We start from the raw sequence: 22,397 nt of genomic DNA, 5'->3' as shown, positions 1-22,397 counted from the left end.
CAGCCGGCAGTATTAATGTAGCTTTGATCCACTTTTTACTTTTTTGCATGTAAATAAGTATGCATGCTTGTCATAGACACCATGACATCACCTATTGGTTTTTGCACTCTACATTTTGAAACATCAGCATTAGCATTTTTGGCCGGCACCATGTTAGTTTATTGGAGCCAAAAAGTGACTATATTTGGATTGGAGGGTGGAAAGGGTAAGGACGGCTACATCCATGAACTGTATGGGTGCAATATTGGACTTGAGGAACAAGGTATCAATAAAGAACTCCTCAAAACTGCAGCACAGACTTCTTGGATGGTATATTTCACACAGCAATTTGTGTTATTTGTCAGTTGGTGACTCAGATTAGTGAAGGTGAGGCCTTGTCAAGGTTTACACACTTGCCTGGATGAGTTCTAAAAAACAAAATTCACCCACCATGCAGTTATGAAGGAAGAAACTGTCCATAGAAAATACAGTTTTTTCTTTAAACAATGTCTTAAGAATTTTTCTTTTATGCATATAAACAAAAAGAAAAGGATTACAGATGATCTGTACATTCGGGGTAAAAAGCCCGTACATTTAACGCTGTGAAAGAAAAGGGGAAAAACGGGAAATATAAACACATGTATGACATTTCCCAAAATAACATAATCCCTGCAAAATAATCCCATTCACTCCCACCCAGGTCACTGCCCTAGACCTGTACACTGTATTTCCACACCTGACATAAGAGAGTTTGCTGAAAAATTCTTATAGATTTTGAAATGCATCAATGCTTTGAAATTTCCCAGTAGAGTTCTGGAGTGTCTGCGAGTGTCTTATTTTTTTCTAGTTTTAGACACAACATGAGGTCATATAACCACTGTTTGTGAGTGGGGGGGCAGTGTCCCGCCACCTCAGTAGGATTGCCCTCCTGGCCAACAGGGAACAGAATGATAACGCCTGTCTTTTATATGCACCTCATTCCCACTGATGCCAAACAGAACAAGAAGGGGGCCAGCGTCACACTGAAAATCCTGGTCAGGGTATGAAAAACGTCTGTCCAGAACTGAACAAGACTGGGACAAGACCACTACATGTGGATCAGTGAGGCTTCAGCAGTTTTGCATCTGTCACAATATGGAGTGATTTCAGGATAGATATGAGAAAATCTGGATTTTGAGAAATGGACTCGATGCACCACTTGAGTTTTTTCTTTAAAAGTGGTAAGATTAGGTATTTTAGCATAGCAGTCTGTAGTAATTGACTCACTGGGGAGATGGCCCCAAGTGGACACTAGAGGAACTGCAATTTTTAGCAGTTTTTACCAGAATGGCTTTTCAGCTTTGTAGGATGTCACATTGTGACTTGTCTGTGCTAATATATAAATGCACGTGTATTCTAACGTCTACTGTGACACGTACATGAGCATTATTAAGACTCAGGGTGTTGTGGTTCCTTTCAGAAACGTCTACATACAGTATGTTTGGTACACAGTCTCCAAGAGGCAACCGTTAGACTTTTATGTTTGCTTTTTCCTGCTTATCTGTTGAAGGCAGCCAGTTTAGTAGGTGTCAGTTTTCTTCCAGTGTGATGGCTGTTTTTCGTGGAACTGTACTCCAGCTATCTGTTTCTCCAGCTACTCTTACTCTGCTCCTTTCGAGCCGTCTCACCCTTCCCCCTTTTATCTCATTCAGGTCTTGGTCATGTCCTTCCCTCATGCATCGGCTCTGTTATGACATCGGAGAAGGAAAGATTAGCAGCATGTAAACAAGGTTAATTTTAGCATGCACCCGGGGTGACTTGCTGCAGCCTCCATCACCGACGAACACTGTAAATGACCGTGAGCTGGAGACATCTGCGCCTGTGTGTGGGCGAAAACAAAATGTAGTAGGCCGTTTCCTGGCTGGTTAGGTAATGATTCTAAAATATTTGATTCAGGGTTTATCGGTCATCAGCTGACCTGGGAGCAGTTTGTTTTTCCCTTTGCAGTAGAGGAGGGAAACAGGAGAGGGAGAAAAAGATGTTACATAAGCAGTGCAATAAAATAGCGGCCAACTGTCCAAACCAAATAGCTCATAGGTCATCACTGAGAATATGTCCATGACTTAATGTGGTCGGAGAACAAAATAACGATACTTCATAATGATAATATACGTGGTGATTATGTTATTTGTCATAGAAAAGTTAGAATAACAATCTTTGACTTGTGATAGCGGGGAAACATCAGTACTTTTTCCATGAAATCAAATGATATATTACATAATGCAATACTGAAAGATTATCATAACGACGCCGCCATCATCTTTCCCCAGTTTTTCCATGATACTAATGTTTTTCTCTGCTCCACAGATGCGGCCGCTCGGCTGTGTATCGCACCAGAGAAATGGCAGCTCGGGCTCTTGTCCCCTTTGTCCTGGTCACGCAAATCCCGTCCACCGTCCAGACCTTGCTGCAGGGACTTCCTCTAGAACCAGGACCCAAACTCCAACAGAACCGCATCCACGGCACTCTGCTGCAGGTCTGCTCCCGTGCACACGCCAGCATAAACCAGGACACACACACACTTTGTAAAGATGACACCGAGTTGGGGAGGGGGTGTTGTTTTAATGATCGCAAAGATTCTTGTAGAGTTGGATTCAAAACCTTTGTAACTTCAGTGTGTTCGTACGTGGTTGTTCTCTGTACGAATCAGCAAAGGAGCGCACAGTTCTAAGTTACGTACAGCCTGTCTCAACGTTTTGGATTTTGATTCTGTGCCCGTGTGAAAAGAGGGTGCACAACAAGGTGCTCTACTGCAAATATGAGTAGGCACACTTTGTTACAGTTTGTCACGTGTCACGTACACAATCATACAATGAAATGCTTGTTGCTGTGCAATTAGAGCAATAAGCAGTTAGCAACAGTACTCCTTGTACTCTGAACTTGTAATCTGCCACATTGGTGAGATGCTGGAGTCGGAGTCTCACCACGGGATGAAGAAACTCACTGGAGAGGAAGCTGAAAGATGCTTGAGCCGGCCACAATATGGATCCGCCTAGCAGCTAAACTTTCAAAATAAAAGGGAACGAATCTGTCTTAGATGGTGTTGTTTCACGGATGATAAAAAGTTTTCAATCACTAGTCTTTAGCCAGTGACTGTATGTGGGGAAAAGCCTTTTTTGAAAATTACGTAATAAGGCACTGGCAACAGATTACACTCATAGGTATTTCTTTTGTTAATCTGACCTTTCACAGTACAAATATTAAAACTAGTTGTATTCTATAGAGTCCATTCTGTACTAGCTGCGTGAAATTGTAGACCAAAGGCAGTGATGGAAAACAAAGACATGAGAGGCAGTTGATTTTGCAGAGGTCTCTGGGAGTGCCTCCAGCTCTTAGGCTACGTTCACACTGCAGGCGAAAGCGCATCAAATCAGAGTTTTTTGACCCTATGCGACCCATATCCATCCGATCATGGTGTGACAGTGTGAACGGCACAAACCCGATATTTTCAAATCCAATCTGGGTCACTTTGGTATGTGGTGCTGAATCCGATACATAGCTGATGTTTTAGAAAGCGACTGCAGTTTGAACGGTCAGGTCGCATTAAATCCGTCTTTTACGTCACTGACACAAGACAGACGCCAATTATCAGCGCCGGAGAAGACATCGTGAACGCTTCCTGGCCATCCAGTGAAACTTTTGGGAAGACATCGTTGGAGAAACGTGAACATTTTATTTGTACTGTATAATCTGCAGATTCTGACAGAAATCTGCAACTATCCTTTGAAGCACCGCTCCTCTAAAACAGCAATAAGGATAATTATTAAGTTATCTACATTATTATGTAAATAACAAAATAACATTATAACTTAAAGCAAAATTGGGAAACGTAAAGTCCGAAACAAGTCTTTATATTAAGGGCCATCAGTCAAACAATACTGTTTGCTCTGGGTCTAAACAGAGCGCGCTGTGTGTGACGTCGTCTTTTGCGCATGCGGGCCGCTTTGAGGGTTCACACTAGAGCGCGTTTGCTGTCGCATTTTATTTGTAGTGTGAACAAGCAGACAAAAAAAATCGGATTTGATCAAAAAATCGGAATTGAGCATTAAGACCTGCAGTGTGAACGTAGCCTTAGTGAGAGTCATGAATCAGTGCTGAAGTGTGCCAAAAAGCTTCATGTTCAGATGTGTGTTTAAAAAGCATGTTCAGCATGAAGAAGGCGCTATAAGGCTTCTGCTTGTCTGGCGTTAGATTAGGGCTAAACGTGGGGTTTTATTTTTCACGTATTTGGGCTGTTTTGGGTATGCTTCAAAACTTGTGGCGCATTTGGAGAAAAAAAGAAAAAAAAAAGAAGAAGCTTATTAGAGCTAACGCACACATTTATACATGAAGCCAGCATGTTCACTTGTCAGGAAAATTAGATTGTATGTAGTTTTTACCCCTCAGCTATAAAAGGCAGATGGGGGGCTGTCATCAGGCGCGGCGGCGAGGACAAACGAGGCAACGGGAGCTTCAAATCTCAGTGAAGTTGCCTAGGATTTGATGTACTAATCAGTGTGATGTAGAATAGGAAAAAGAAACTAGACTCCAAGCACGTAAACACGGATGTCAACGCCGCCGGGATGACATATTACATGAAAATGAGCTTCTCAGTTGTTTTATGAGGGAGGAAATGCATTCATCACAGTTGTTAGCCTTCAAGGACACACCGTGTATCTCCAAAACATAAACTTTATTCCAAATGAAAACATGACAATCATCACCACTGGACCCGAGCTGCGATTTGCGTTTCCACCCAGCAAAGAGAAGAGGCAGAACGCAATTACCAAAGCAGTTATCACGACGGGGCGTATGCGGACGCCAGCGGAGAGGTTGGAGATACAATGCATCACACCTCAGCAAACACACACATTATCTGTCAGTCCCACACACTCAGTTACCGCACAGAGCCTGTCCAGACAAGGCGGTTATCGCAGAGTAAATACCAGTGTTTAGTTCTGTCATCACACTCTGACAAACACAACCAAACAGTCTGCTGGTAATATCAACACACACGGGAGGGGGGAGTGGGAGTTTCCCCGGCCTTTTTATTGAACGCCACTGATGGGGTCGGCCAGGGAGCCGGTGGGCGTGGAGCGGTAGGAACCGGGGGTCGAGACAAAAGAATGAAAAAGTGCACTTCTTTTTGGAGAAGATGGAACACTCACGGGGGGACGGCGGTCTGGACTGCAGGGAGGTCCGCTGTGGGATGAAGGCATGGATGGAGGAGGGGAGGTGGGCCTCTTAAAAGCTTAGAGGAGATTTCAGGAGGAGAGCGGTTTACTCTCCTTTCCTGTCATGGTCGCCACGTGTGAAGCTTCCCCACGTCTCCTGGTCTAGCTTCATCCATCTTCATCTATGTGCCCTCTGTTTCTGCTCCTCTTCTTTTTATTCTTTTGTTTTGTTGTTGTTCCCCATGATTCCCCTCACCTCGGATCTTATTGAATCCAGACTTGTATCATTTAGAAGTCACCACCTTTACATGTGTCGCCAGCAGTTTGTTTTGTTGTCACACTGTAACACATAAACACAGGTGAAGTCTTTGTACACAGCGTGCTTCATACAGGCGGCAGCTTCTGAAGCTGAAAATTAGGAACTGCAGTTCCACCAAAAGGCTCATTTCCCTCTTCCTGACAAATGTGGATGTATCTGTTTTAAATAAAGCTCAGCCTTTCTGTTGAAGCTTGGTGTTGAAGTTAGTGGCGTAGCTGCTTTGACTGGCTGGTTGAGCCTAACGCAGGAGGCTGCAATCACTCGATTGCTAGTGCGATAGTCTCACTGTCATTTGAGGTGTCGGTGGCTTTTGGATCACTTGCAATGCAATTACCTAACAAAACAAATCCTGTTACTTAACACTGACACAGGTATCTGTGCCTGTGTGGTGTACCTGTACAGCTTTGCTAAAGCGGCTTGATAGCATTGATTAGCAACTTAGACTAAACACAATTACCTCCATGTCCAAAATAAAGACTTCAGGACTCTGTGTCACAGTGGCTTTGTCCATCTGTCATACAGTAACATGGCTCTCTGTGAACTATAAGGTGCAGTTCAGACCACATTCAATTCCCCTCTCGCCCCTCGGGGCGGTCTTTATCCTTCAAGCTTGGGTCCTCTACCAGAGGCCTTGGAGCTTGAGAGTCATGTTCAGTATCTTAGCTGTTCCTGGACTGCGCTCCTCCCGACAGAGATCTTGGATGTTGTTCCTGGGACCTGCTGGAGCCACTCGCCTAGCTTAGGGTTCGCTGTTACCTTCACCCTCTGCATCTTTGCAAGCTCTTCTCTGAGCCCTTGGTCAAAGTCCATATACTCTCAAGACACAAATCCACTTCTCCATTCTGAGAAACTATGATCCTTGATTCTTAAATAGAGGTTTTACTTAAAAATGACTAAAACCATTTTCAGCTGAGCTCACTAGAACCTGTTTTAACTGAAATCGCTTCTTACTGCAGTCGATCTCTTTGAGCATTTGCTGCTGCATACTGGTTACCCCAAGAAATTACGAAGTTGGTGTCCCACCACGGTGACTGTTCCTCAGCTGTTGCTATGTGGATCTTTTTGAGTGCACAGGCTGAGAAGCAGGGGCTTGAGCCAGGCTCCGTTGGCTCCACTGGCCCCCTCTTTAATCACACCCCTGCATTAGAGTTTGAATTTGAAAAGGTTTATTCACACATCCGCTTATTTGGCAGTTTTAGTCCGTTTCAACCCCGTTTCGCTTCCTCTTCGTGCAGTTTTTGCATTTGAACCTTTTTTGTAGCCGTCCTAAGACGGCTCACATGTAGCGTATGTCACATTCGCACAGACACACAAATATGTGTACAGGATACAGCAAAGCCGAAGCCTACAGGCTTCCTTAGACATTTCATTTCCTTTTTCCTTCCACTGAAAGCACACCAGACCATTGTACCTCACACACTGTCTGCTCAGCTTTGCTGCATCCACAGTGTGAATACATAATAAGCCACTGCAGCACATATACATCACGCTTCCTGTTTTTAACTTACAGTTGTGTTGAACATCAGTCCTTTTACTCTGAATTGTTACATATTTGGGTTTAATTCTCCATTTCTTCCTTATTAATAATGCTGCTGTTATTAGGCCTGCTATTTTTTGCTATACAGTTACCCCACCAGTGGTATTGTTTTGTAGTCATACTTATAATAACATTATATAATGAGATAAAACTGCGAGGACGGAATCCTAATTAATGCTACGATGTGTAAGTAAGATCTCCCACGTGTAGCTCTGAATAGCTCTGCTCATCTGTTTTGTGTTAATTAATAATTTCATGACTGCGTCAAAGCTTCAGGTGTCTCAAGTGTTTCAAGAGTTCAATAAAGTAACGATGAACTCGTTTGCTCGGCGGGGATTGATTATCTGTGGGGACTATCTATACCGAGGCTACAGATAGCAGGTGAGTAGGTGTACGCTAATGTGAGGGCACAATGAGGGCATTGTGGAGATGATGGAGGCAGATATGCAAAGAGCTGCAGAGCCCAATGCAGGTGAAGTGGTCTAAACTTAGTAAGACAGAGATAGAGGTCTGAGTGTACGTGTGGAAGGGAGCATCTCTCTCTCTCTCACACACACACACACACACACACACACACACACACACACACACACACACACACACACACACACACACGCACGTCGCAGATAAAGATGGTAGCCTCCCTGCTTTGTGTGTGAGAAACAAGGACGATGTTTAGACTGGAGCTGCAGAGACGGGGAGCGAGCGTGCGCGCTAGCAACATGCACGTACGTGTGCACGTTCATGTATGCCACACTCTGGCGCTGTTTACACCGAGCTTACGAGGATTCTGGTTTTGGCCCCGGGACCTGTCTGATGTATGTTAATGTGCGTCGCTGTGTGTGTTTGTATATAACAGGTAGCAGATGTTTTTGCTCGAGGGAGAAATGACTTCCTCTGTTATTGTCAAAGAACAACTGTTAGTGGGCCGAGCGCGGAGCTGGGAACCATCACCGCTACCGAGGCCGGCTCTGCCACCCTGCTGACTTTCACACAGGCGGTAATAAGTCTGATACGAGGAAATGTTTCCATCAGACACTTTTTTTTGGCTAGTTTTTTTTTTTTTTGCACGATTATAAGAATTCTTTTGTACTGAACATTATAAATCAGAGAAAGTTTAACCACTACTCTGACTTGACTTGCATAAACTACAAATAAACAGTGACTATCTCACCCCAGATCCTCATCCAGTAGAGCTCTCTGCTATGAAGAGTAGCCTAAAGGTTGTATCGGTGTTTGTATATAGTTAACAACTGACTGTCAAATACAACAAAGTATAATTCAACAGTATTTCAACAATGGTTATTATTCACTTCCACAGTGACCTAAAGGGTCCACTTTTGAAGTAGAAGTCTTCAAATAAAGTTGTTAATGTGTAATAATGTAAGAGTTTGAGCTTCCCTGTTGCTTCTTTTTCTTAAACTACATCTCACATGTACATCGATGAGCTGTAATGTTGATTTACTGAAATCTTTCAGATTTTTGCATTTCATCTCATGAAGTTTTCACACACGCTTTTGATTGGGTGATTAGCGTCACATGGGATGAGTTACAACGCATGCGTTTGGTCTGCCGCACGTTTAAGCCGCATTCAGTTGCCTCTGGAGTGAGTCGGTGCGTTCCGGTAGTAAAGTCAGGAAAGTAAAGACAAAGGCTCTGCAGATCAAAATAGGCCTACTGTAAATACAAGAAACGTTGCTCTGAATAAAATGCAAACAGTCTATCAAAATCTAGTAAATCTGGGTCCTTAAAGAACGGCCTCTGGGTCCGGATCCAGACAGCAGTGCGCCTATTGGTGATGTCACTGCTGGGATTTACAGAACATTAGGATTCACTGACATTTTAAAATGGGAGTCTGAGGGATTTGCTTTTGAAGTCAGCCAGAGGCAACTTGAGAAATTGCGGTTTTAGGCACTTTGATTTTAGCTTAATGGATCAGCCTCGAAGCTCGTCCCTTGACAGCCGGCCTTCGCTGATCCTGGTTCTGCGTAAGGTTTCTTTCTGTTAAAATAGAGTTTTTCCTTCCCACTGTCACCAAGTGCTTGCTCACAGTGGCATCTGAATATTGGGTTCTTGTATATATTATTGTAGGCACTAGGGTTGGGCGATATGTAAAAATTGTCCAACCGACATCAGTCCAATAATCCACGATGGGCGATATATTCACGCATGCGCAGACTTTTTGATGGCCGCAGCAGTGTAATCATGCACGGACTGATTTGCACGTTTACAACACAGAAGTCCAAACATGGATAAACTAATTTCCCAGAAAAATTAGGGCTGTCAGTGCAGTCATAACGATTAACGTGATTAAAAAATTTTACGCAATCAACTAATCTGGAGCGCAGAATAAACAAACTTTGGATAAACTGCCGAAATGCGTTGACGGAGACATTTCAGGGATTTTGACTCAGTCTGTGCTCCAGGTGGGTTAATTGTTAATCGCGTTAGTCGTCATGATGGTGCGTTAACGCTGACAGCACTAAAAAAAACAAAAAAATATAAAGTCACCAATTTAGGATGAAAGCGGTGTGCCGCTTGTGCAGACGTATAGTGCGAGCAAAGTACCCAAACATGACTAACTTGCATGAGCATGCACGTGTCCACCATCCGGCTGAGTATGCTAGGCTTCTGCAGCTCCATCAACAAGCATTTGGGCGCACTCTGAGGAGGGGGCATGTGCTCGCAGATGAAAGAGGGTGCTGTTAAAACAGCGCTACTATTTTTTTATTTTTCCTTCCTGTTGACTGCTTCTATTAGCTCCATTGTTATTAGCAAACTTACTCATGGGCAAATAAATAAATAAATCGCCCCTGTAAAAACGATCAACGATGGGCTCAGCCTATCGTCGATTGTCGATATATTCGTCCAATCGCCCAACCCTATTAGGCACTTTTACTTCGCAACATAAAGAGCTTGAGGTGACTGCTGTTGCTATATAAATAAGATAAAACTGAATTGAAAGAGTCGCCTTTGTCTTAAATTTCCATACTATTTTTCTCAATTTACAACAGTATTTTCACCTTTTACAAACTTTTAGTGGTACAGACTGATCTGGGTTTTTGTTTTGTTTTTTTCCCCTCGAGATGGAAAGCTTATTTGACTATAACATGTTCTGTGCAGAATATATTACAGTAGTGTGATAGAAATAGGACATTTTCATGCATGCACCGCAGTTCTAGATATACACCGACACTGTACGCGGCGTTTTCAGAAGTCAGAACTCATCCGAGGCAGGCTTCAATGTCCTGGCCTGATTCTCTCTACGTCATCCGGATTTGGTCAGCCTGATTAATTGGTTGCACTTAGGGCAGTGCTGTCTTCTGCGCGGCCTGGGTGAGACCCGGTGATCAAACATCTCTGAAAACCACTGGATTCACTTCAGTCACCCCGTCTTGCCCAAAACCTCTGTTGATACAATCTGGACCAAGCTTAACAAGCCCACCGGATAGACCGGCACTAACCCAACCCGACACTGGACTCCACTCTCGACACGCGCCAGCAGCAGCCCTGGCCCACAGCGCCGGGTACAGGCCAGACATATAAAGCTGCGGCCTGTGGTGGTTTGAGAAGGGCCAACTCGACACATGTAATCCTTTGTGTATTTTCACAACAGAGGCTAAATGAGACTGAGGAGGCTCTTGAATTCGGAGTATCGTTGTAGCCTCGTCTCTGGCAGCAGTTGCGTTGGTGTAGCTTTCCTCAGTGCATTCTTCTCTGCCGTCTTCAAATAATTTTCTTTTGGCCTGACGACTGCTGCCTTTAGCCAGCGTTCTGCCTGGGCTTTCTGAGAAAAGCCTCTGGGCTGAACCAGAGAAAGAATGTGTGCGCCTGCACACCCAGTCCGCCTGCTTTTAAAATGCCATCAGATATATCCAGTCCAGTGGGAATCCCAGGTGTCTCGTATTGGTGTCAGACGTTTTGTGCTATTTTGTCAACATACAGGTGGCAGTTCCAACCGGGCAAAGTGGGCAACTGCCCAAAACATTTCTTACAGTGGTAGATATAAACCACTCTTGGTTTATGTCCTTGTTGGTTTATATTGAACCCATTTTATTGTATCTAATTTTTTCCCAGTACGTCAACATACATCAGGGATTTATTCATTTGGCAACCCCTATAGTCACAAGTAGTCTCAATGGATGGCTTTGGTTGATGTCTGTATGAATTCTAGGTTATGCAATGTGGTTGCATTACATCGCATTATTTAATATTGTAACCATTCACTCTTTATCGAATACCGTATTTTTCTGACCATAAGGCGAACCGGATTATAAGATGCATTAAGTGAAACAAAATAGTCAGATAAGGCAAACTTTACTCAACTCATTCTTCTTGCTTCCTCCTCGTCCGTAACATTGATTCATTAATGTAGAATTATCTCGCAGCTGCTCTGTTCCCGTGTTGTTGCAGTATATTAATGGCTAACCTCATATTGTGGATGGATTATCTCATTTGTTCTCCTGACTGAAGTTTGAACCGTTTACAGCATCCTGCCATGTGATTGCATTTGTCCCTAACCATCGGGAACCCTCACGTTAACTTTTATTGAGTGGAAAAAAGTTAGCGTTCATCCTCCAGCTTCATTGTTTGTTATGCTAACATAGCTGTGTCGCTAGCGATCACGTAGCACATCATTATATACAAGCTAGCCCAACTTCAGTAACCCTACAAACGTCACTGCTGTTTAGTTTTCTGTCTTCATTTATGTTGGAAGTGATAGCAGAGCTGTACATTTTCATTTTTTACAGAAATCTCTCAGTCAGAACATGCTATATCATGTTTAGGTGGAAACTAGCAAGCTAACTTCCTGCTAACTCTGTTAAATTTAATAAATTCCGTTTTCATGGATTCCTGGATGTTAAACTTAATTGTTACACCTGGTAAAGCAGCAACGCTGATCATTTTATTAAAGGTGAAATAATTTAGACAGTTTTTAACTCTCAGTGTACCGTAGTGTTTGTTTGACTGTGGGACCTGAAGCGGAGTTTTGGCGGTGTTGCCAACTTAGCGACTTTGTCGCTATATTTAGCAAGTTTTCACACCGCCTTAGCGACTTTTTTTTTTTCTAAAAAGCGACTAGCGACAAATCTGGAGACTTTTTCTGGCGTTATTGGAGACTTATGACGACTTATTCACATGGAAGCACGTATCGCTCTTACTCTCAACAATCAGCGGTTGCTCCAATCGGCACCTCGCCTGTGCGAAAACACTCACAGGCGGTAGTCCTCACGCAGCAGTCGCCCCAAGCTGATGTCAGAGCAGGAGATATTCACCCCTACCCGTTAAAAACTGCAAATGAATCGCGCATGAGCGAAGTTGCTGCTATCGGTTTGCTGTCAGTAAGCACAACCAGAATTCATACATAAGGCGCACTGTCGATTTTTGAGAAAATTAAAGGATTTTAAGTGCGCCTTATAGTGCAGAAAATAGGGTATATTCAAAAGGACTTCATGTGATTCATAATGAGCTTCACTATATTTGTCCAAAACCTTATTTAGGAATATGTTTAGTCTGTCTTCACATCATGATATATCGTGATGTCCTGCCTTAGTGTTGTGTCCAACATTTGGAGACAATTTCCCTACCAGCGTTGGATGCCTGTAAACTTCATATGTTTACGTCCTGACTTTCTTCTGCAGAATTGATTTGTCTATCACTTATTTCCAATCCATATTGTCGGACAGTTTCCATTAAAAATGTGTATATATATATTCAGCCATTTTAAAGTTGTCAGTTTTGCCCAAGTACAAATGTAATGTCTCATGTTTATGGTCATTAGTTGTTGTCCACTCATATCATTGATCTTTACTTCTGTTATGTACAAAGTAAACTAACCCCTGGCCTTTTGTTCAGGGAGCTCCTGTTTTACTACTGCAGGATATTCGACAGCTGAGTGTCAATCCTTCACACATGCACACCCCCTATGCTGCTAGTACCAGTATGTACACCCGCCTCTGGACATAATAAAATAACAAACAACTCCCTGGAGGCCAGCTGCGATGCTCTGTTATAACTGTTAACAGTGATATAGTCATGCACATGGAGTGCATTTATAAGCTTTTTTGTGCAAGAATACGGCCGTGCAGGGCAAGGGAAAGTTTGTGTGTTTCTTTTGTTTTTTTTTTATATTTAGCTCGTCTTTATTGGATCTCTTTTTGTCTAATTGGGCGCGTCCACACTCTGCCTAACCTCTATCTGCTTTTATGTGAACGCCGATTTATGCGTTTCTTTGTGAATGTGTTTTACTGGACGGAGCCCCGGATTGCTGTGCAATTATTTGCGCTTACACTTGCTGTGTGCATGTGCGCGCATGTGCGCTTGCAACAACATGTGGTCAGTCTGTGGTTGCGGCAGTGGGAGGGACGGCAGGGCAGCCTGATAACAGAGTCTGAAGGGACCTCACATCCACCACCACTATTTTTAACGGACCCAAAAGCAGAATGAGGCTTGTTGCAACACACAAAAAGGCACACACAAACAGTTAAATGTCTGCTTAGAGAACAAGGCATACAAGGAGGGTTTGATATTTTCATAATTCAAGTTTTTCTTGTATTTTTTTTGTCTGAAGTTCCAATCCACAGCTATAGGGGGACGCGTGGTTGCACTATGAGGTTGTAAAGTATCTAAAACAGCTGCATTGATAAATATCTTTTTATATGATATAATAAATATGTCTGTTTTGAATAAATGCACTAAAGCCTCGATTATACTTTCTGCATCCACGGCTCCACTGGGATGTGAAAAGATGTGAATTTCACGATCATACGGTGAGCGTGAGAGTCTGTGTTCACGTTCCTGCATGTTTTTTGTGATCATGTAGACTCGTCTGCAGAGTATTTACATTACAATGCACGAACTATGAATGTGCCTCAAGGAGTGAAGTAAAGAGACGAATAACAGGAATGACTTATTGGCAGTTGGGTATCCAGCTGTCCATGTCCGCAGTACAATCAGTATAATCAGGGCTCAACAAAGACAGACTTGCAACCCTTCACACTAACATTCACATCTACCGATCTTTTAGAATGGCCTCTAAACCTAACATGTGTGCCTTTGGACTGTGGGAGGAAGTTTAAGTACCCAGAGAGAACCCACACAGGCACATGCAAACCCAAAACCTCCTGGCTGTGAGGCGACCACTAGACCGCTGTGCCAATTATTTGCAATGTTTGCAAACCTCCATGTTTAAATAGAAGCACATACACTGGATCCTTTTTTCATGTTTTAATGTATTTTGTTGCCAGCGATGTTACCAACTCTCACCATTCCCTCAAATAGTGTCTGGGGCGACTTCTGAAGGACTTACAACATGTCACATCTAATCTGAAGAATGTGAAGTATGTTTCTCTGAAAATCTGAAGGATGTGATGCGCATGCTTGAGAATAAATCCACTCTGGAGCTGCCTTTCTTCTGGCTAATGTTAGCTAACTCCAGTGTGCCTGCTAACACAGAAGACCGTCACATAGCAAAAGCCAGTTTTAAGTGGTTAAGATTTAGCCGCTAATTTATCCAGACTCCCAGAATTCATTTGGTATCCGGCCATTTTTTATATGAGTTTATCAGCTAATAATGTGAACCAAACATTGTCTGATCTATGCAGCCACAGCTAACTCGCTAACCATATCTGTTATTGCTTGGAAAATCATGTCGAAGTGGAAATTGCTTCACCACCTAAGGAGAGCCATAAGTCTAACTTATATTTAATGAGCAAGCATAACTACAGTAGCATTTATTTTCTACCTTAATAATAAACAGTGGGCGCTAAACGAGCTAGCTGTATCCATACAGTATAAAAGATGCACCTAGATATACGAAGATAAACGTTTTCACAATCGCCTCATCTCAGTTTCAGAAAAAACAGATGTGTGGAGGAAGGATGGGTCTGACTGGGAAACTGGCTGCTCATTGGATTACGTGTCATCAGTCACAACCTCAGCATGAATGTGTTTTAAGGGGTCAAGACACAAAGCCATTATTCTGTACATTTCTATAGGATCACAGGTCTGTTTGCAATCACAGCACCTGCCATCTAGTGGTCTTCAGAGAGAATGCAGGTTATGACACGCCATGCTGTGTTATATACGGTCTGTGTCTGCAACCTTCATCTCTCTTTATTGTTGCAGCATTCAAAGAGCTGATACATACGTATACAGTACATACGCTTGTCTCCTAGTTGTTTTAAAAGATTCCTGGAAGTCAGTATATAATAGTGCAAGCTCCTTTAAGCATCTTATACATTATAATCATACAATACACAGTACTGCTTTTGTTTTTCATGTCGAAACCAGTTTATTTGACCACAAGTCATGTGATCATTTTCCTACAAGTGTGGAAGAAGTAGCAAGAAAGCAGGAAATCCACATTTAGGCAGTCAAGGGGGAAGAAATCGGACATTTGATCAACAAAAATAAGCCTGCAGAAGGTCTCTGTGCTGCTGTCTTATCGTCTCCCATTCATTTACGCTTGATCCTATCCCGGGATCTCCTCCCACAGTGGGGTGTAGTTCTGCACTCTGTCTTTGGGAGGAGGAATTCTATAAATATTTCGGTTTTCTCCGTGCCGGGCTGGATTGAGCCGGTTGAGCCTCCCATGCAGGGACTTCCCAACCCGGTGGATGAGGTGTAACTGTGGAGTGCAGCAAGAGAGGGAGAAAAGACAGAGCTCTCTGCTTTGGACACTGGAACCAGTGCTGGAACCGGTGATGCTGCTCAAGCAAACTTTTAATGAGCAGGCGTGTGCTTGTCTAAACTGGAAGTAACAGCACAGACCACAAAGCATATCGAAAACCCTCTGGAGTACTTTTTGATCTGCACTTTTTCTTTCTTTTTTTATTTTAGCAAAGTGATAAAATCTTAATAATGTGGTTAAATGATTAACTGCTCTTATATCAGTAAGCTAATCAAGGCCACCATTGAGTTAGAAGTCAGACCCACAAGCTTTCTTTAGAACTCAACTATTTTGTAATATCCTGTATGGCTGTGCAGCAGGAAGTTTTAAAAGACACTTGATGAAGTTTCTAGATTTAAACCCCCACCAGAATAGATTCAACATTTCATCATCCATGCAGGTAAACAAGATTATTTTAGTCTGGCACCGTGGCCGTGAGCAAACAGGGTGATAGGTTACTTTTAGAATGACTTCCTTTGCCGAGCTTGTTGGAACTGGCAGTGAAAATGAAGACATTCTTATGTTTGAAATAATGGGAAGCAAAATTACTTGGAAATGTTCAATATTTGGTTTGGGAATCTGCTCCAGCTCTGGCTTCTCGTAGGTGGAAAAGCCCTGAGAGAGAGCTGACAGCGAGAGGAAGAAGGACCTGGAGGTGTGGAAGCTGTTTGTGTGAGCCAGTGGGTGTTGCCTGGGCGTGGAGACTGCAGGAGATGAGATGGGGCAGGCCAGAACTCAGCGGCCAGGCTTGGTGCTACGTGGTCGCCCTGGTTTTCCCCACGTTGCCTTCCCTGCATAGCGTAATGAATGGCTTCCTACTGGTCTGTGGCCATGGCCCCAGCTTAAAGAGTATACTTACCAAGGCCCAGAATACACACCCCAACCAGCCAGCCAGCCTGTGTCCTGGCCTCTGAATACTCCCAACCGCCAGTCCACCTGCTGCAGACTGGCTCAGTCTCTCATTGGCAAATCGGCCGAAGTGAAAAGAATTATTTAATCTTCATCGGGAAACTTCTTGCTTTCCTGTCCAGAGACCAGAGGTCACACGCCAGGTTGGAAAGATGCTCCTTTGGAGCAAGCAGCGTGTTGACCTTTCAAAGTATGCTTTGAGTATTTACTGGAGAAGAGGGAACATCAAAAGGGACAACTCTGACCATCTTCTTGTCATTTAGGTTGAGCAACTAGTGGTTGGTGGAGTTGCTGTGTAGGATTAACATGTTCGCGTCCTGGGCTGTTTGGCTCAGTGTAATAAATAAAACAAGACAGAAAGCCCGTCTAACAATAATTTCCCATGTAAGATTTCTTTTTATGATTGGTTTGTAAATGCACCATAAAAACCATTAAATTCCAGACAAAGAGGAGTATTTGTGCTGTAGTCCAGACGTGGTTGGTGTCCAAGTAAATTTTCCTCCAGGGAATTTGTATTTATTGTCTTGTGATTACTGATGATTCGCAACCTTATAGCTAAAAAAAAAAAGATCTACATAAATGATATAAGTTTCATTCAGCGCACAGTGTTTTCTCACCCTTTAGTCCAACATTTAGGAGCTCACCCTGTTGCCAAATGCAGTCATATAGCCAACAGTAGAAAATCCCCATCAGTAGTGGTTTGATGCTTCATTTCATAATGAACCTATTAAGACTGAGTGCAAACCCAAACATGTTACACTATCCCTTTAAGGTGTGATGTCATTGCGTGGCTTACCCTTTAGAGCCTAAGGCAAACCACAATTCATTTCACTGATAACACGTCCTACAAGGTCCATCTTTTATCTACACTTACACACTGTAGCTTGTGATTCAGTAGTTACTGTCTACATGCATCAGACTCTCCTTTTATTAGATCTCTGCCACACAATGTGGTTGAAAAAGAGGGGAAAAAACCACTCGAACAACAGAGTATCAGTAACATGTATGTGTATGTATCACTCTGCCAAGATGTAACGATGAGTGGAGTTTAGTCTGTTTCTGTAGGGCTTGTAGATAATTCTCTGTGACTCTGACTCCTGTATAATAAATATCCATTCTGTCTTTTTCAATTTGTGTGTGTGTGCACGTGTCGGTCTGCAGGTGCTGTTTCTCTTGCGCTCCTACCAGACTGACTCACACAGACCCCTGCCAGCAGGAAGCGGCATCGGTGAAGCTCTCTGTCAGCGCATGTGGCTCGCTTCTCGGTAATCCTAAACACTCCCACACACAAACACACAGATAAGCATCCATCCCTCTTTTCCAGCTCCCTCGCCAGAAGAATAGCTCCTTGTCTCACCGTACATCCCCTCCCCGGCCCTGTCCGCTTCATGTCCTGCCCCGGCTTCCATTTCAAAGAGACTGCCTGCTGACCCATCTGCATGCAGTCCCCCCCCCTACTTTCCCTCTACCTCTTGCCCTCCTGCTAAAAGTCCAGGCCTCAAGTTGGGGCACAGTTACCTGCCACCCTCCCCCCACCAACTCCTCCTCTTCTGTGTGAGGTCAGGTTTAGGTCTCCTGTGCTCAGGCCCTACAGCAGATAACACAGCACCACTAAGTTAGCAACACTAGCCCTACTAGCTCTGCTTGGTTACACTGATGAGCTTTTATTAAGATGACGAGGTGAATTCTTGCTCACCAGAGCGTACCCAGAGTCTGCTCGTTTGATCGCCCGGCGCCGGGAGCCTGGCGCCCAGATCTAAGGACATCACAGGTCAGAGTATCTTTGTTTTTTGGGAAAGAAAACCTCCCAAACTCATCCAGATCACCACTAATTTGAGGCAGCCGCCTTCCAAAAAGGATGGAATGCATTGTTCGTCTGGTCTGAGTCAGTGTTGGGTTTTGGCCTCACACCGATTCTTGTGTTGTGTCATTTTGGACTTTTTCTGGCTCCGCGAGGGTGTCCGCGCTGCAGCGATGACTCTGGCGACGTGAAGGGCCGGCGTCAGCCTGTTAGGACCTTCTCCAGTGTGTAGTTTGGATCGCGATCTAACGATTCAACTTCTTACAGCGTGTTTGATGATGATAGCTCACATTCACAGGACTCATCGCTGCCAGAATCTGTCATTAGTTAACCAGCAGTCGCTCCTCTCTCTCATACACACACCGTGCTCCATCTCGAGTATCGTGCATGTATTAAGCGTGCAGGCGGCTGATGTGGGGGCATGTGCGCGTTATTAATATCCGAGTGATGAAAACATGACGTCAAGCTCGCACACTGTCTCTGTTGTTTTCTCTCGCACACACACTTGTGGCCTCTTGCAGCGCTGTGGTCACAATCTTGATAGAACGCACACACTTTGCAGCGGCCACACAGGGCGATACAGAATGTCGACGTTTACAAATAATATGACAGCAGCGAGAGCTTTACTTCACTAATGTGCAGGGCAGGAATAAAAAGGAAATAACACCAAGTCGTTCGTGTTTTGAAGCCTTTGTGTGAAAACTCCTGTGACATTCAGGAAATAAGTCCCGTCTAGGATGACAGAGCTGGGGGCAACTCATATGATTCTGGCCTATTCTCAGCCATCAGGATTCATCAAAAATGAGAACACAAATCACTGTGCCATTCAGTGTCTGATCCCATGAGCTACTGACCCACTAATAACAGTAACTGTTTGTCTGTGTCAGTACAATTAAGTGGTTTATGTGTCGTTCCGTGGAAAGATGAAATGTTTTGCTGATTAGCTGATGAACAGCTTTGGGTTTTTTATGGTTTTCCTTCTTGTGTTGACCTGCACTGACACTCAGGACTTGCAGGAAAAACAAACACCATCCATGCCTCCATCTGTTATTGCCATCCGTGGGCAGCAGTACAAGCAGAGCAACCCAGGCTTCACTCTCCCCGGCCACCTCCGCACTCCAAAGCCAGCTCCAGGGGCTCATCCCAGGTTTACAGGTCCTGAACGCCTCACCCAGGAGGCGTTCAGGACCTTACTTGTTACCGATCAACAAGGAAGCGAGCAGTCTGATAGTGAAGTGCTGTGTTGGGGCATATGGTACTATAAGGTCTTTCAGATAAGACGGGTCCCGATTATCACGAACGTTCTCACAAGCAATAAATGCACCGAGTTGGCCATGCCCATTGCCTTAATTCAATAGTTTGTGGTGAGGCATCAGCCGGTTCGTGAAGAAAATCTTCGTCTGTGATCTTAATGGGAAACAGATGATCAGTGACTGGAGGCTGCAGTGTTATCTCTTTAAATCGATAAGCAGTTTAGGAACATTTAGGCAGCCTACTTGATAAAAGAGATCCTTCATTATTAACAGCTCTTAAACACAAACTCTGTTTTCCCCCCCAACGTGTCCAAATGTTTCTACGGCTTTTGAGGTTCAACCGATTTCAGTCACTTTTCTGTGCTGGATCAAAGACGGCCTCGTGTTTCTCTCTTTTCAGACAGAACAGCTGTGTGGTGACCAGAGGAGCCTTTGTGGATGTGTTGGTGTGCCTGTGTGGGCCTGAGATCAGCATTCTGGAAGGTGAGTAGTAATTGTGGGATCACTACTTTTCACCGGAGTTTTAATGAAGACCTGCAGAAATATGCAGAGCGTGACACAAATGCAAGTCCTGCACACTACCCACAACCACGTGGTGACACACATACAGTGACATGAAAAGGTTTGTCCAAGTGTAAAACACAAGCTGATTAGATTGATCATCGAAGCCAAAAAGCTGTATTTTAATCATCCACTTTGATCCAGTCTGGATCAGGATGGTTTAGGTGTTTGTTACTGAACTTGTAAAGATGACACCAAAAATAGTAGACATGGTTAAGACAGAAGTTCAAACTGAGCATCAGAATTGGGAAGAAAGGAGATCAAAGTGACTTTGATTGTGGCATGGTTGTTGGGGACAGAGCGGCTGATTGGAGCATTTCAGAAACTGCAGATCTGCTCTGATTTCCTCACACAGGCATCGTTACAGAGAAAGTTCTCTGGATATTTTCTCTGGATGAAAATGCCTTGTTGATTTCTGAGGTCAAAGGAGAAGGAGCACACTGCTTTGACATGATATGAAGGCAACAATAGCCACTTGTAAGAAAAAGATAACTTTTTATTGTCAGTGCACACTCATACCTAATATACCGTATTTTTCGGACCGTAAGGCACATTATTCAAAGCAAGCATTCGCATTCATCCTCTAGCTTTACTGTGTTTATGTTATGCTAACATAGCTGTGTTGCTAGTGATAACGTAGCACATCATTATATACCAGCTAGCCAGTCAGAACATGGTATATCATGTTTAGGTGGAAATTAGCGAGCTAACTTCCTGCTAACTTCTAACTCTGTTACGGTAAATTTAATAAATCCTGTTTTCATGGATGCCTGGATGTTAAACATAATTGTTACACCTGGTAAAGCAGCAGCGCTGCTCATTTTATTAAAGATAAGATAATTTAGACAGTTTGTAACTCTCAGTGATGCCGCAGTGTTCGTTTGATTGTGGGACCTGAAGAAGACCGAGTTTTGGACCCAGATCTCTCCGCGAGGCTCCTGACTACGGCAGCCGTAATGCTCCGGCAATACATCAACCGGTGCAGCTTTGTATCTTACCAAAGTCGTACCAAAACATTTTTTGACAGATTTTCGAGCGCCGTGTACCGCATAAAATCGATTCAAGGTCAGTAGCACAACCAGAATTCATACATAAGGCGGACTGTCGATTTTTTAAAAAGTTTTTTAAGTGCGTCTTATAGTGCGGAAAATACGGTAATAGTACAACGAAAGTGTCCCACATCAATACTACGCGCAACTAAACACAACACAGTAACTTAAAGTGGGTTTTTTTTAAAAGTGCAAGAAAGGTATGAGCAAAAAAAGGAATGTCTTAATAAATAAATAAAAGAATGAGTGTTTATTGCACATTATTATTATTGTTATTGCCCCCCCAAAAGTCCAAGGAGGTAGCCAATCAGGTGAGCTGTTAGCATTGATTAGGGCTGTTGTAAAAGTTGTCCTTCAGTGTGTTTGTCCACGACCTCAGCAGCCTGACTCTCAGGAGCTGAAACACCCGGTGTCCTCGGTGTGTGCAGTCCCGTGGCCCCCTGAGACAGCGAGTGCTGTACAGGTCCTTCAGGGAGGGAAGAGGATGTCCAGTCATTTTTGGGGCCATATTAATGACCCTCTGAAGTGCCTTTTTGTGTGCAGCTGGAGAAACATACACAGATGCAGTATGTCAGCAGCCAAAGTATGCAGAAGAACATCTCTAAGTGCAAAACAGCCTTGAAGCATGAGTTCACCAAACATGAGAAGGTTTGAAAAAACCTGGTCCGAGTCCATTTCTGGTGCAGTATTTGGTTTGTAGGGTCAGCATTTTGTGTAAACAGCATGAAATCATGGATCCGTCCTGCCTTGTATCATTAGTTCGGGCTGCTGGTGGTGTAGTGCTTCACACTCTGGACCCCTCAACACCAACTGAGCGTCATTTAAGTCACTATCTGAGTTTTGTTGCTCAACATGTTCATGTCTTTATGAGCACAGTGTATCCATCTTCCTGCTTCCACCAGGATAACGCAACATATCATAAACCTCAGATCATCTCAAACTGGTTTCTTTAAGATTTCAGTGAATTCACTGCACTCAGATGGCCTCTACTGTCAACAGAGCACGTTTGGGATGGGGTGGAACAGGAGATTGGTATCCTGGATGTGTTGAATTGACAACACAAAGTATTCAGGCAGTTCTCAAGACAACGGTGGGTTCAGCATAATACCAAGAACGTGTACCTAAT

The 22,397-nt window shown here is 43.6% G+C and overlaps 1 protein-coding gene and 1 long non-coding RNA gene across 2 annotated transcripts in view; one reads left to right on the top strand and one right to left on the bottom strand.

The window, feature by feature from the left end:
- Positions 1–22,397, top strand: part of thada (THADA armadillo repeat containing) — a 114,012-nt gene that overhangs the window by 54,154 nt on the left and 37,461 nt on the right. Inside the window, exons 29-31 of the mRNA XM_040044668.1 lie at positions 2,326–2,494; positions 17,769–17,872; positions 20,062–20,144. Coding sequence (XP_039900602.1) covers positions 2,326–2,494; positions 17,769–17,872; positions 20,062–20,144 — 356 coding nt within the window. The remainder of the gene's footprint in view (positions 1–2,325; positions 2,495–17,768; positions 17,873–20,061; positions 20,145–22,397) is intronic.
- On the bottom strand, positions 657–20,675 carry LOC120741707. The gene is made up of 4 exons (XR_005697667.1): positions 20,664–20,675; positions 15,094–15,101; positions 8,677–8,681; positions 657–769 (listed from the first exon to the last, which is right to left on the bottom strand). It is a non-coding gene; the product is annotated as an uncharacterized LOC120741707 (long non-coding RNA).

This window comes from Simochromis diagramma, unplaced genomic scaffold (assembly GCF_900408965.1).
Source record: "Simochromis diagramma unplaced genomic scaffold, fSimDia1.1 OVJJ01000486.1, whole genome shotgun sequence".
Taxonomy (NCBI): domain Eukaryota; kingdom Metazoa; phylum Chordata; class Actinopteri; order Cichliformes; family Cichlidae; genus Simochromis; species Simochromis diagramma.
This window is presented reverse-complemented; position numbering and strand designations above follow the sequence as displayed.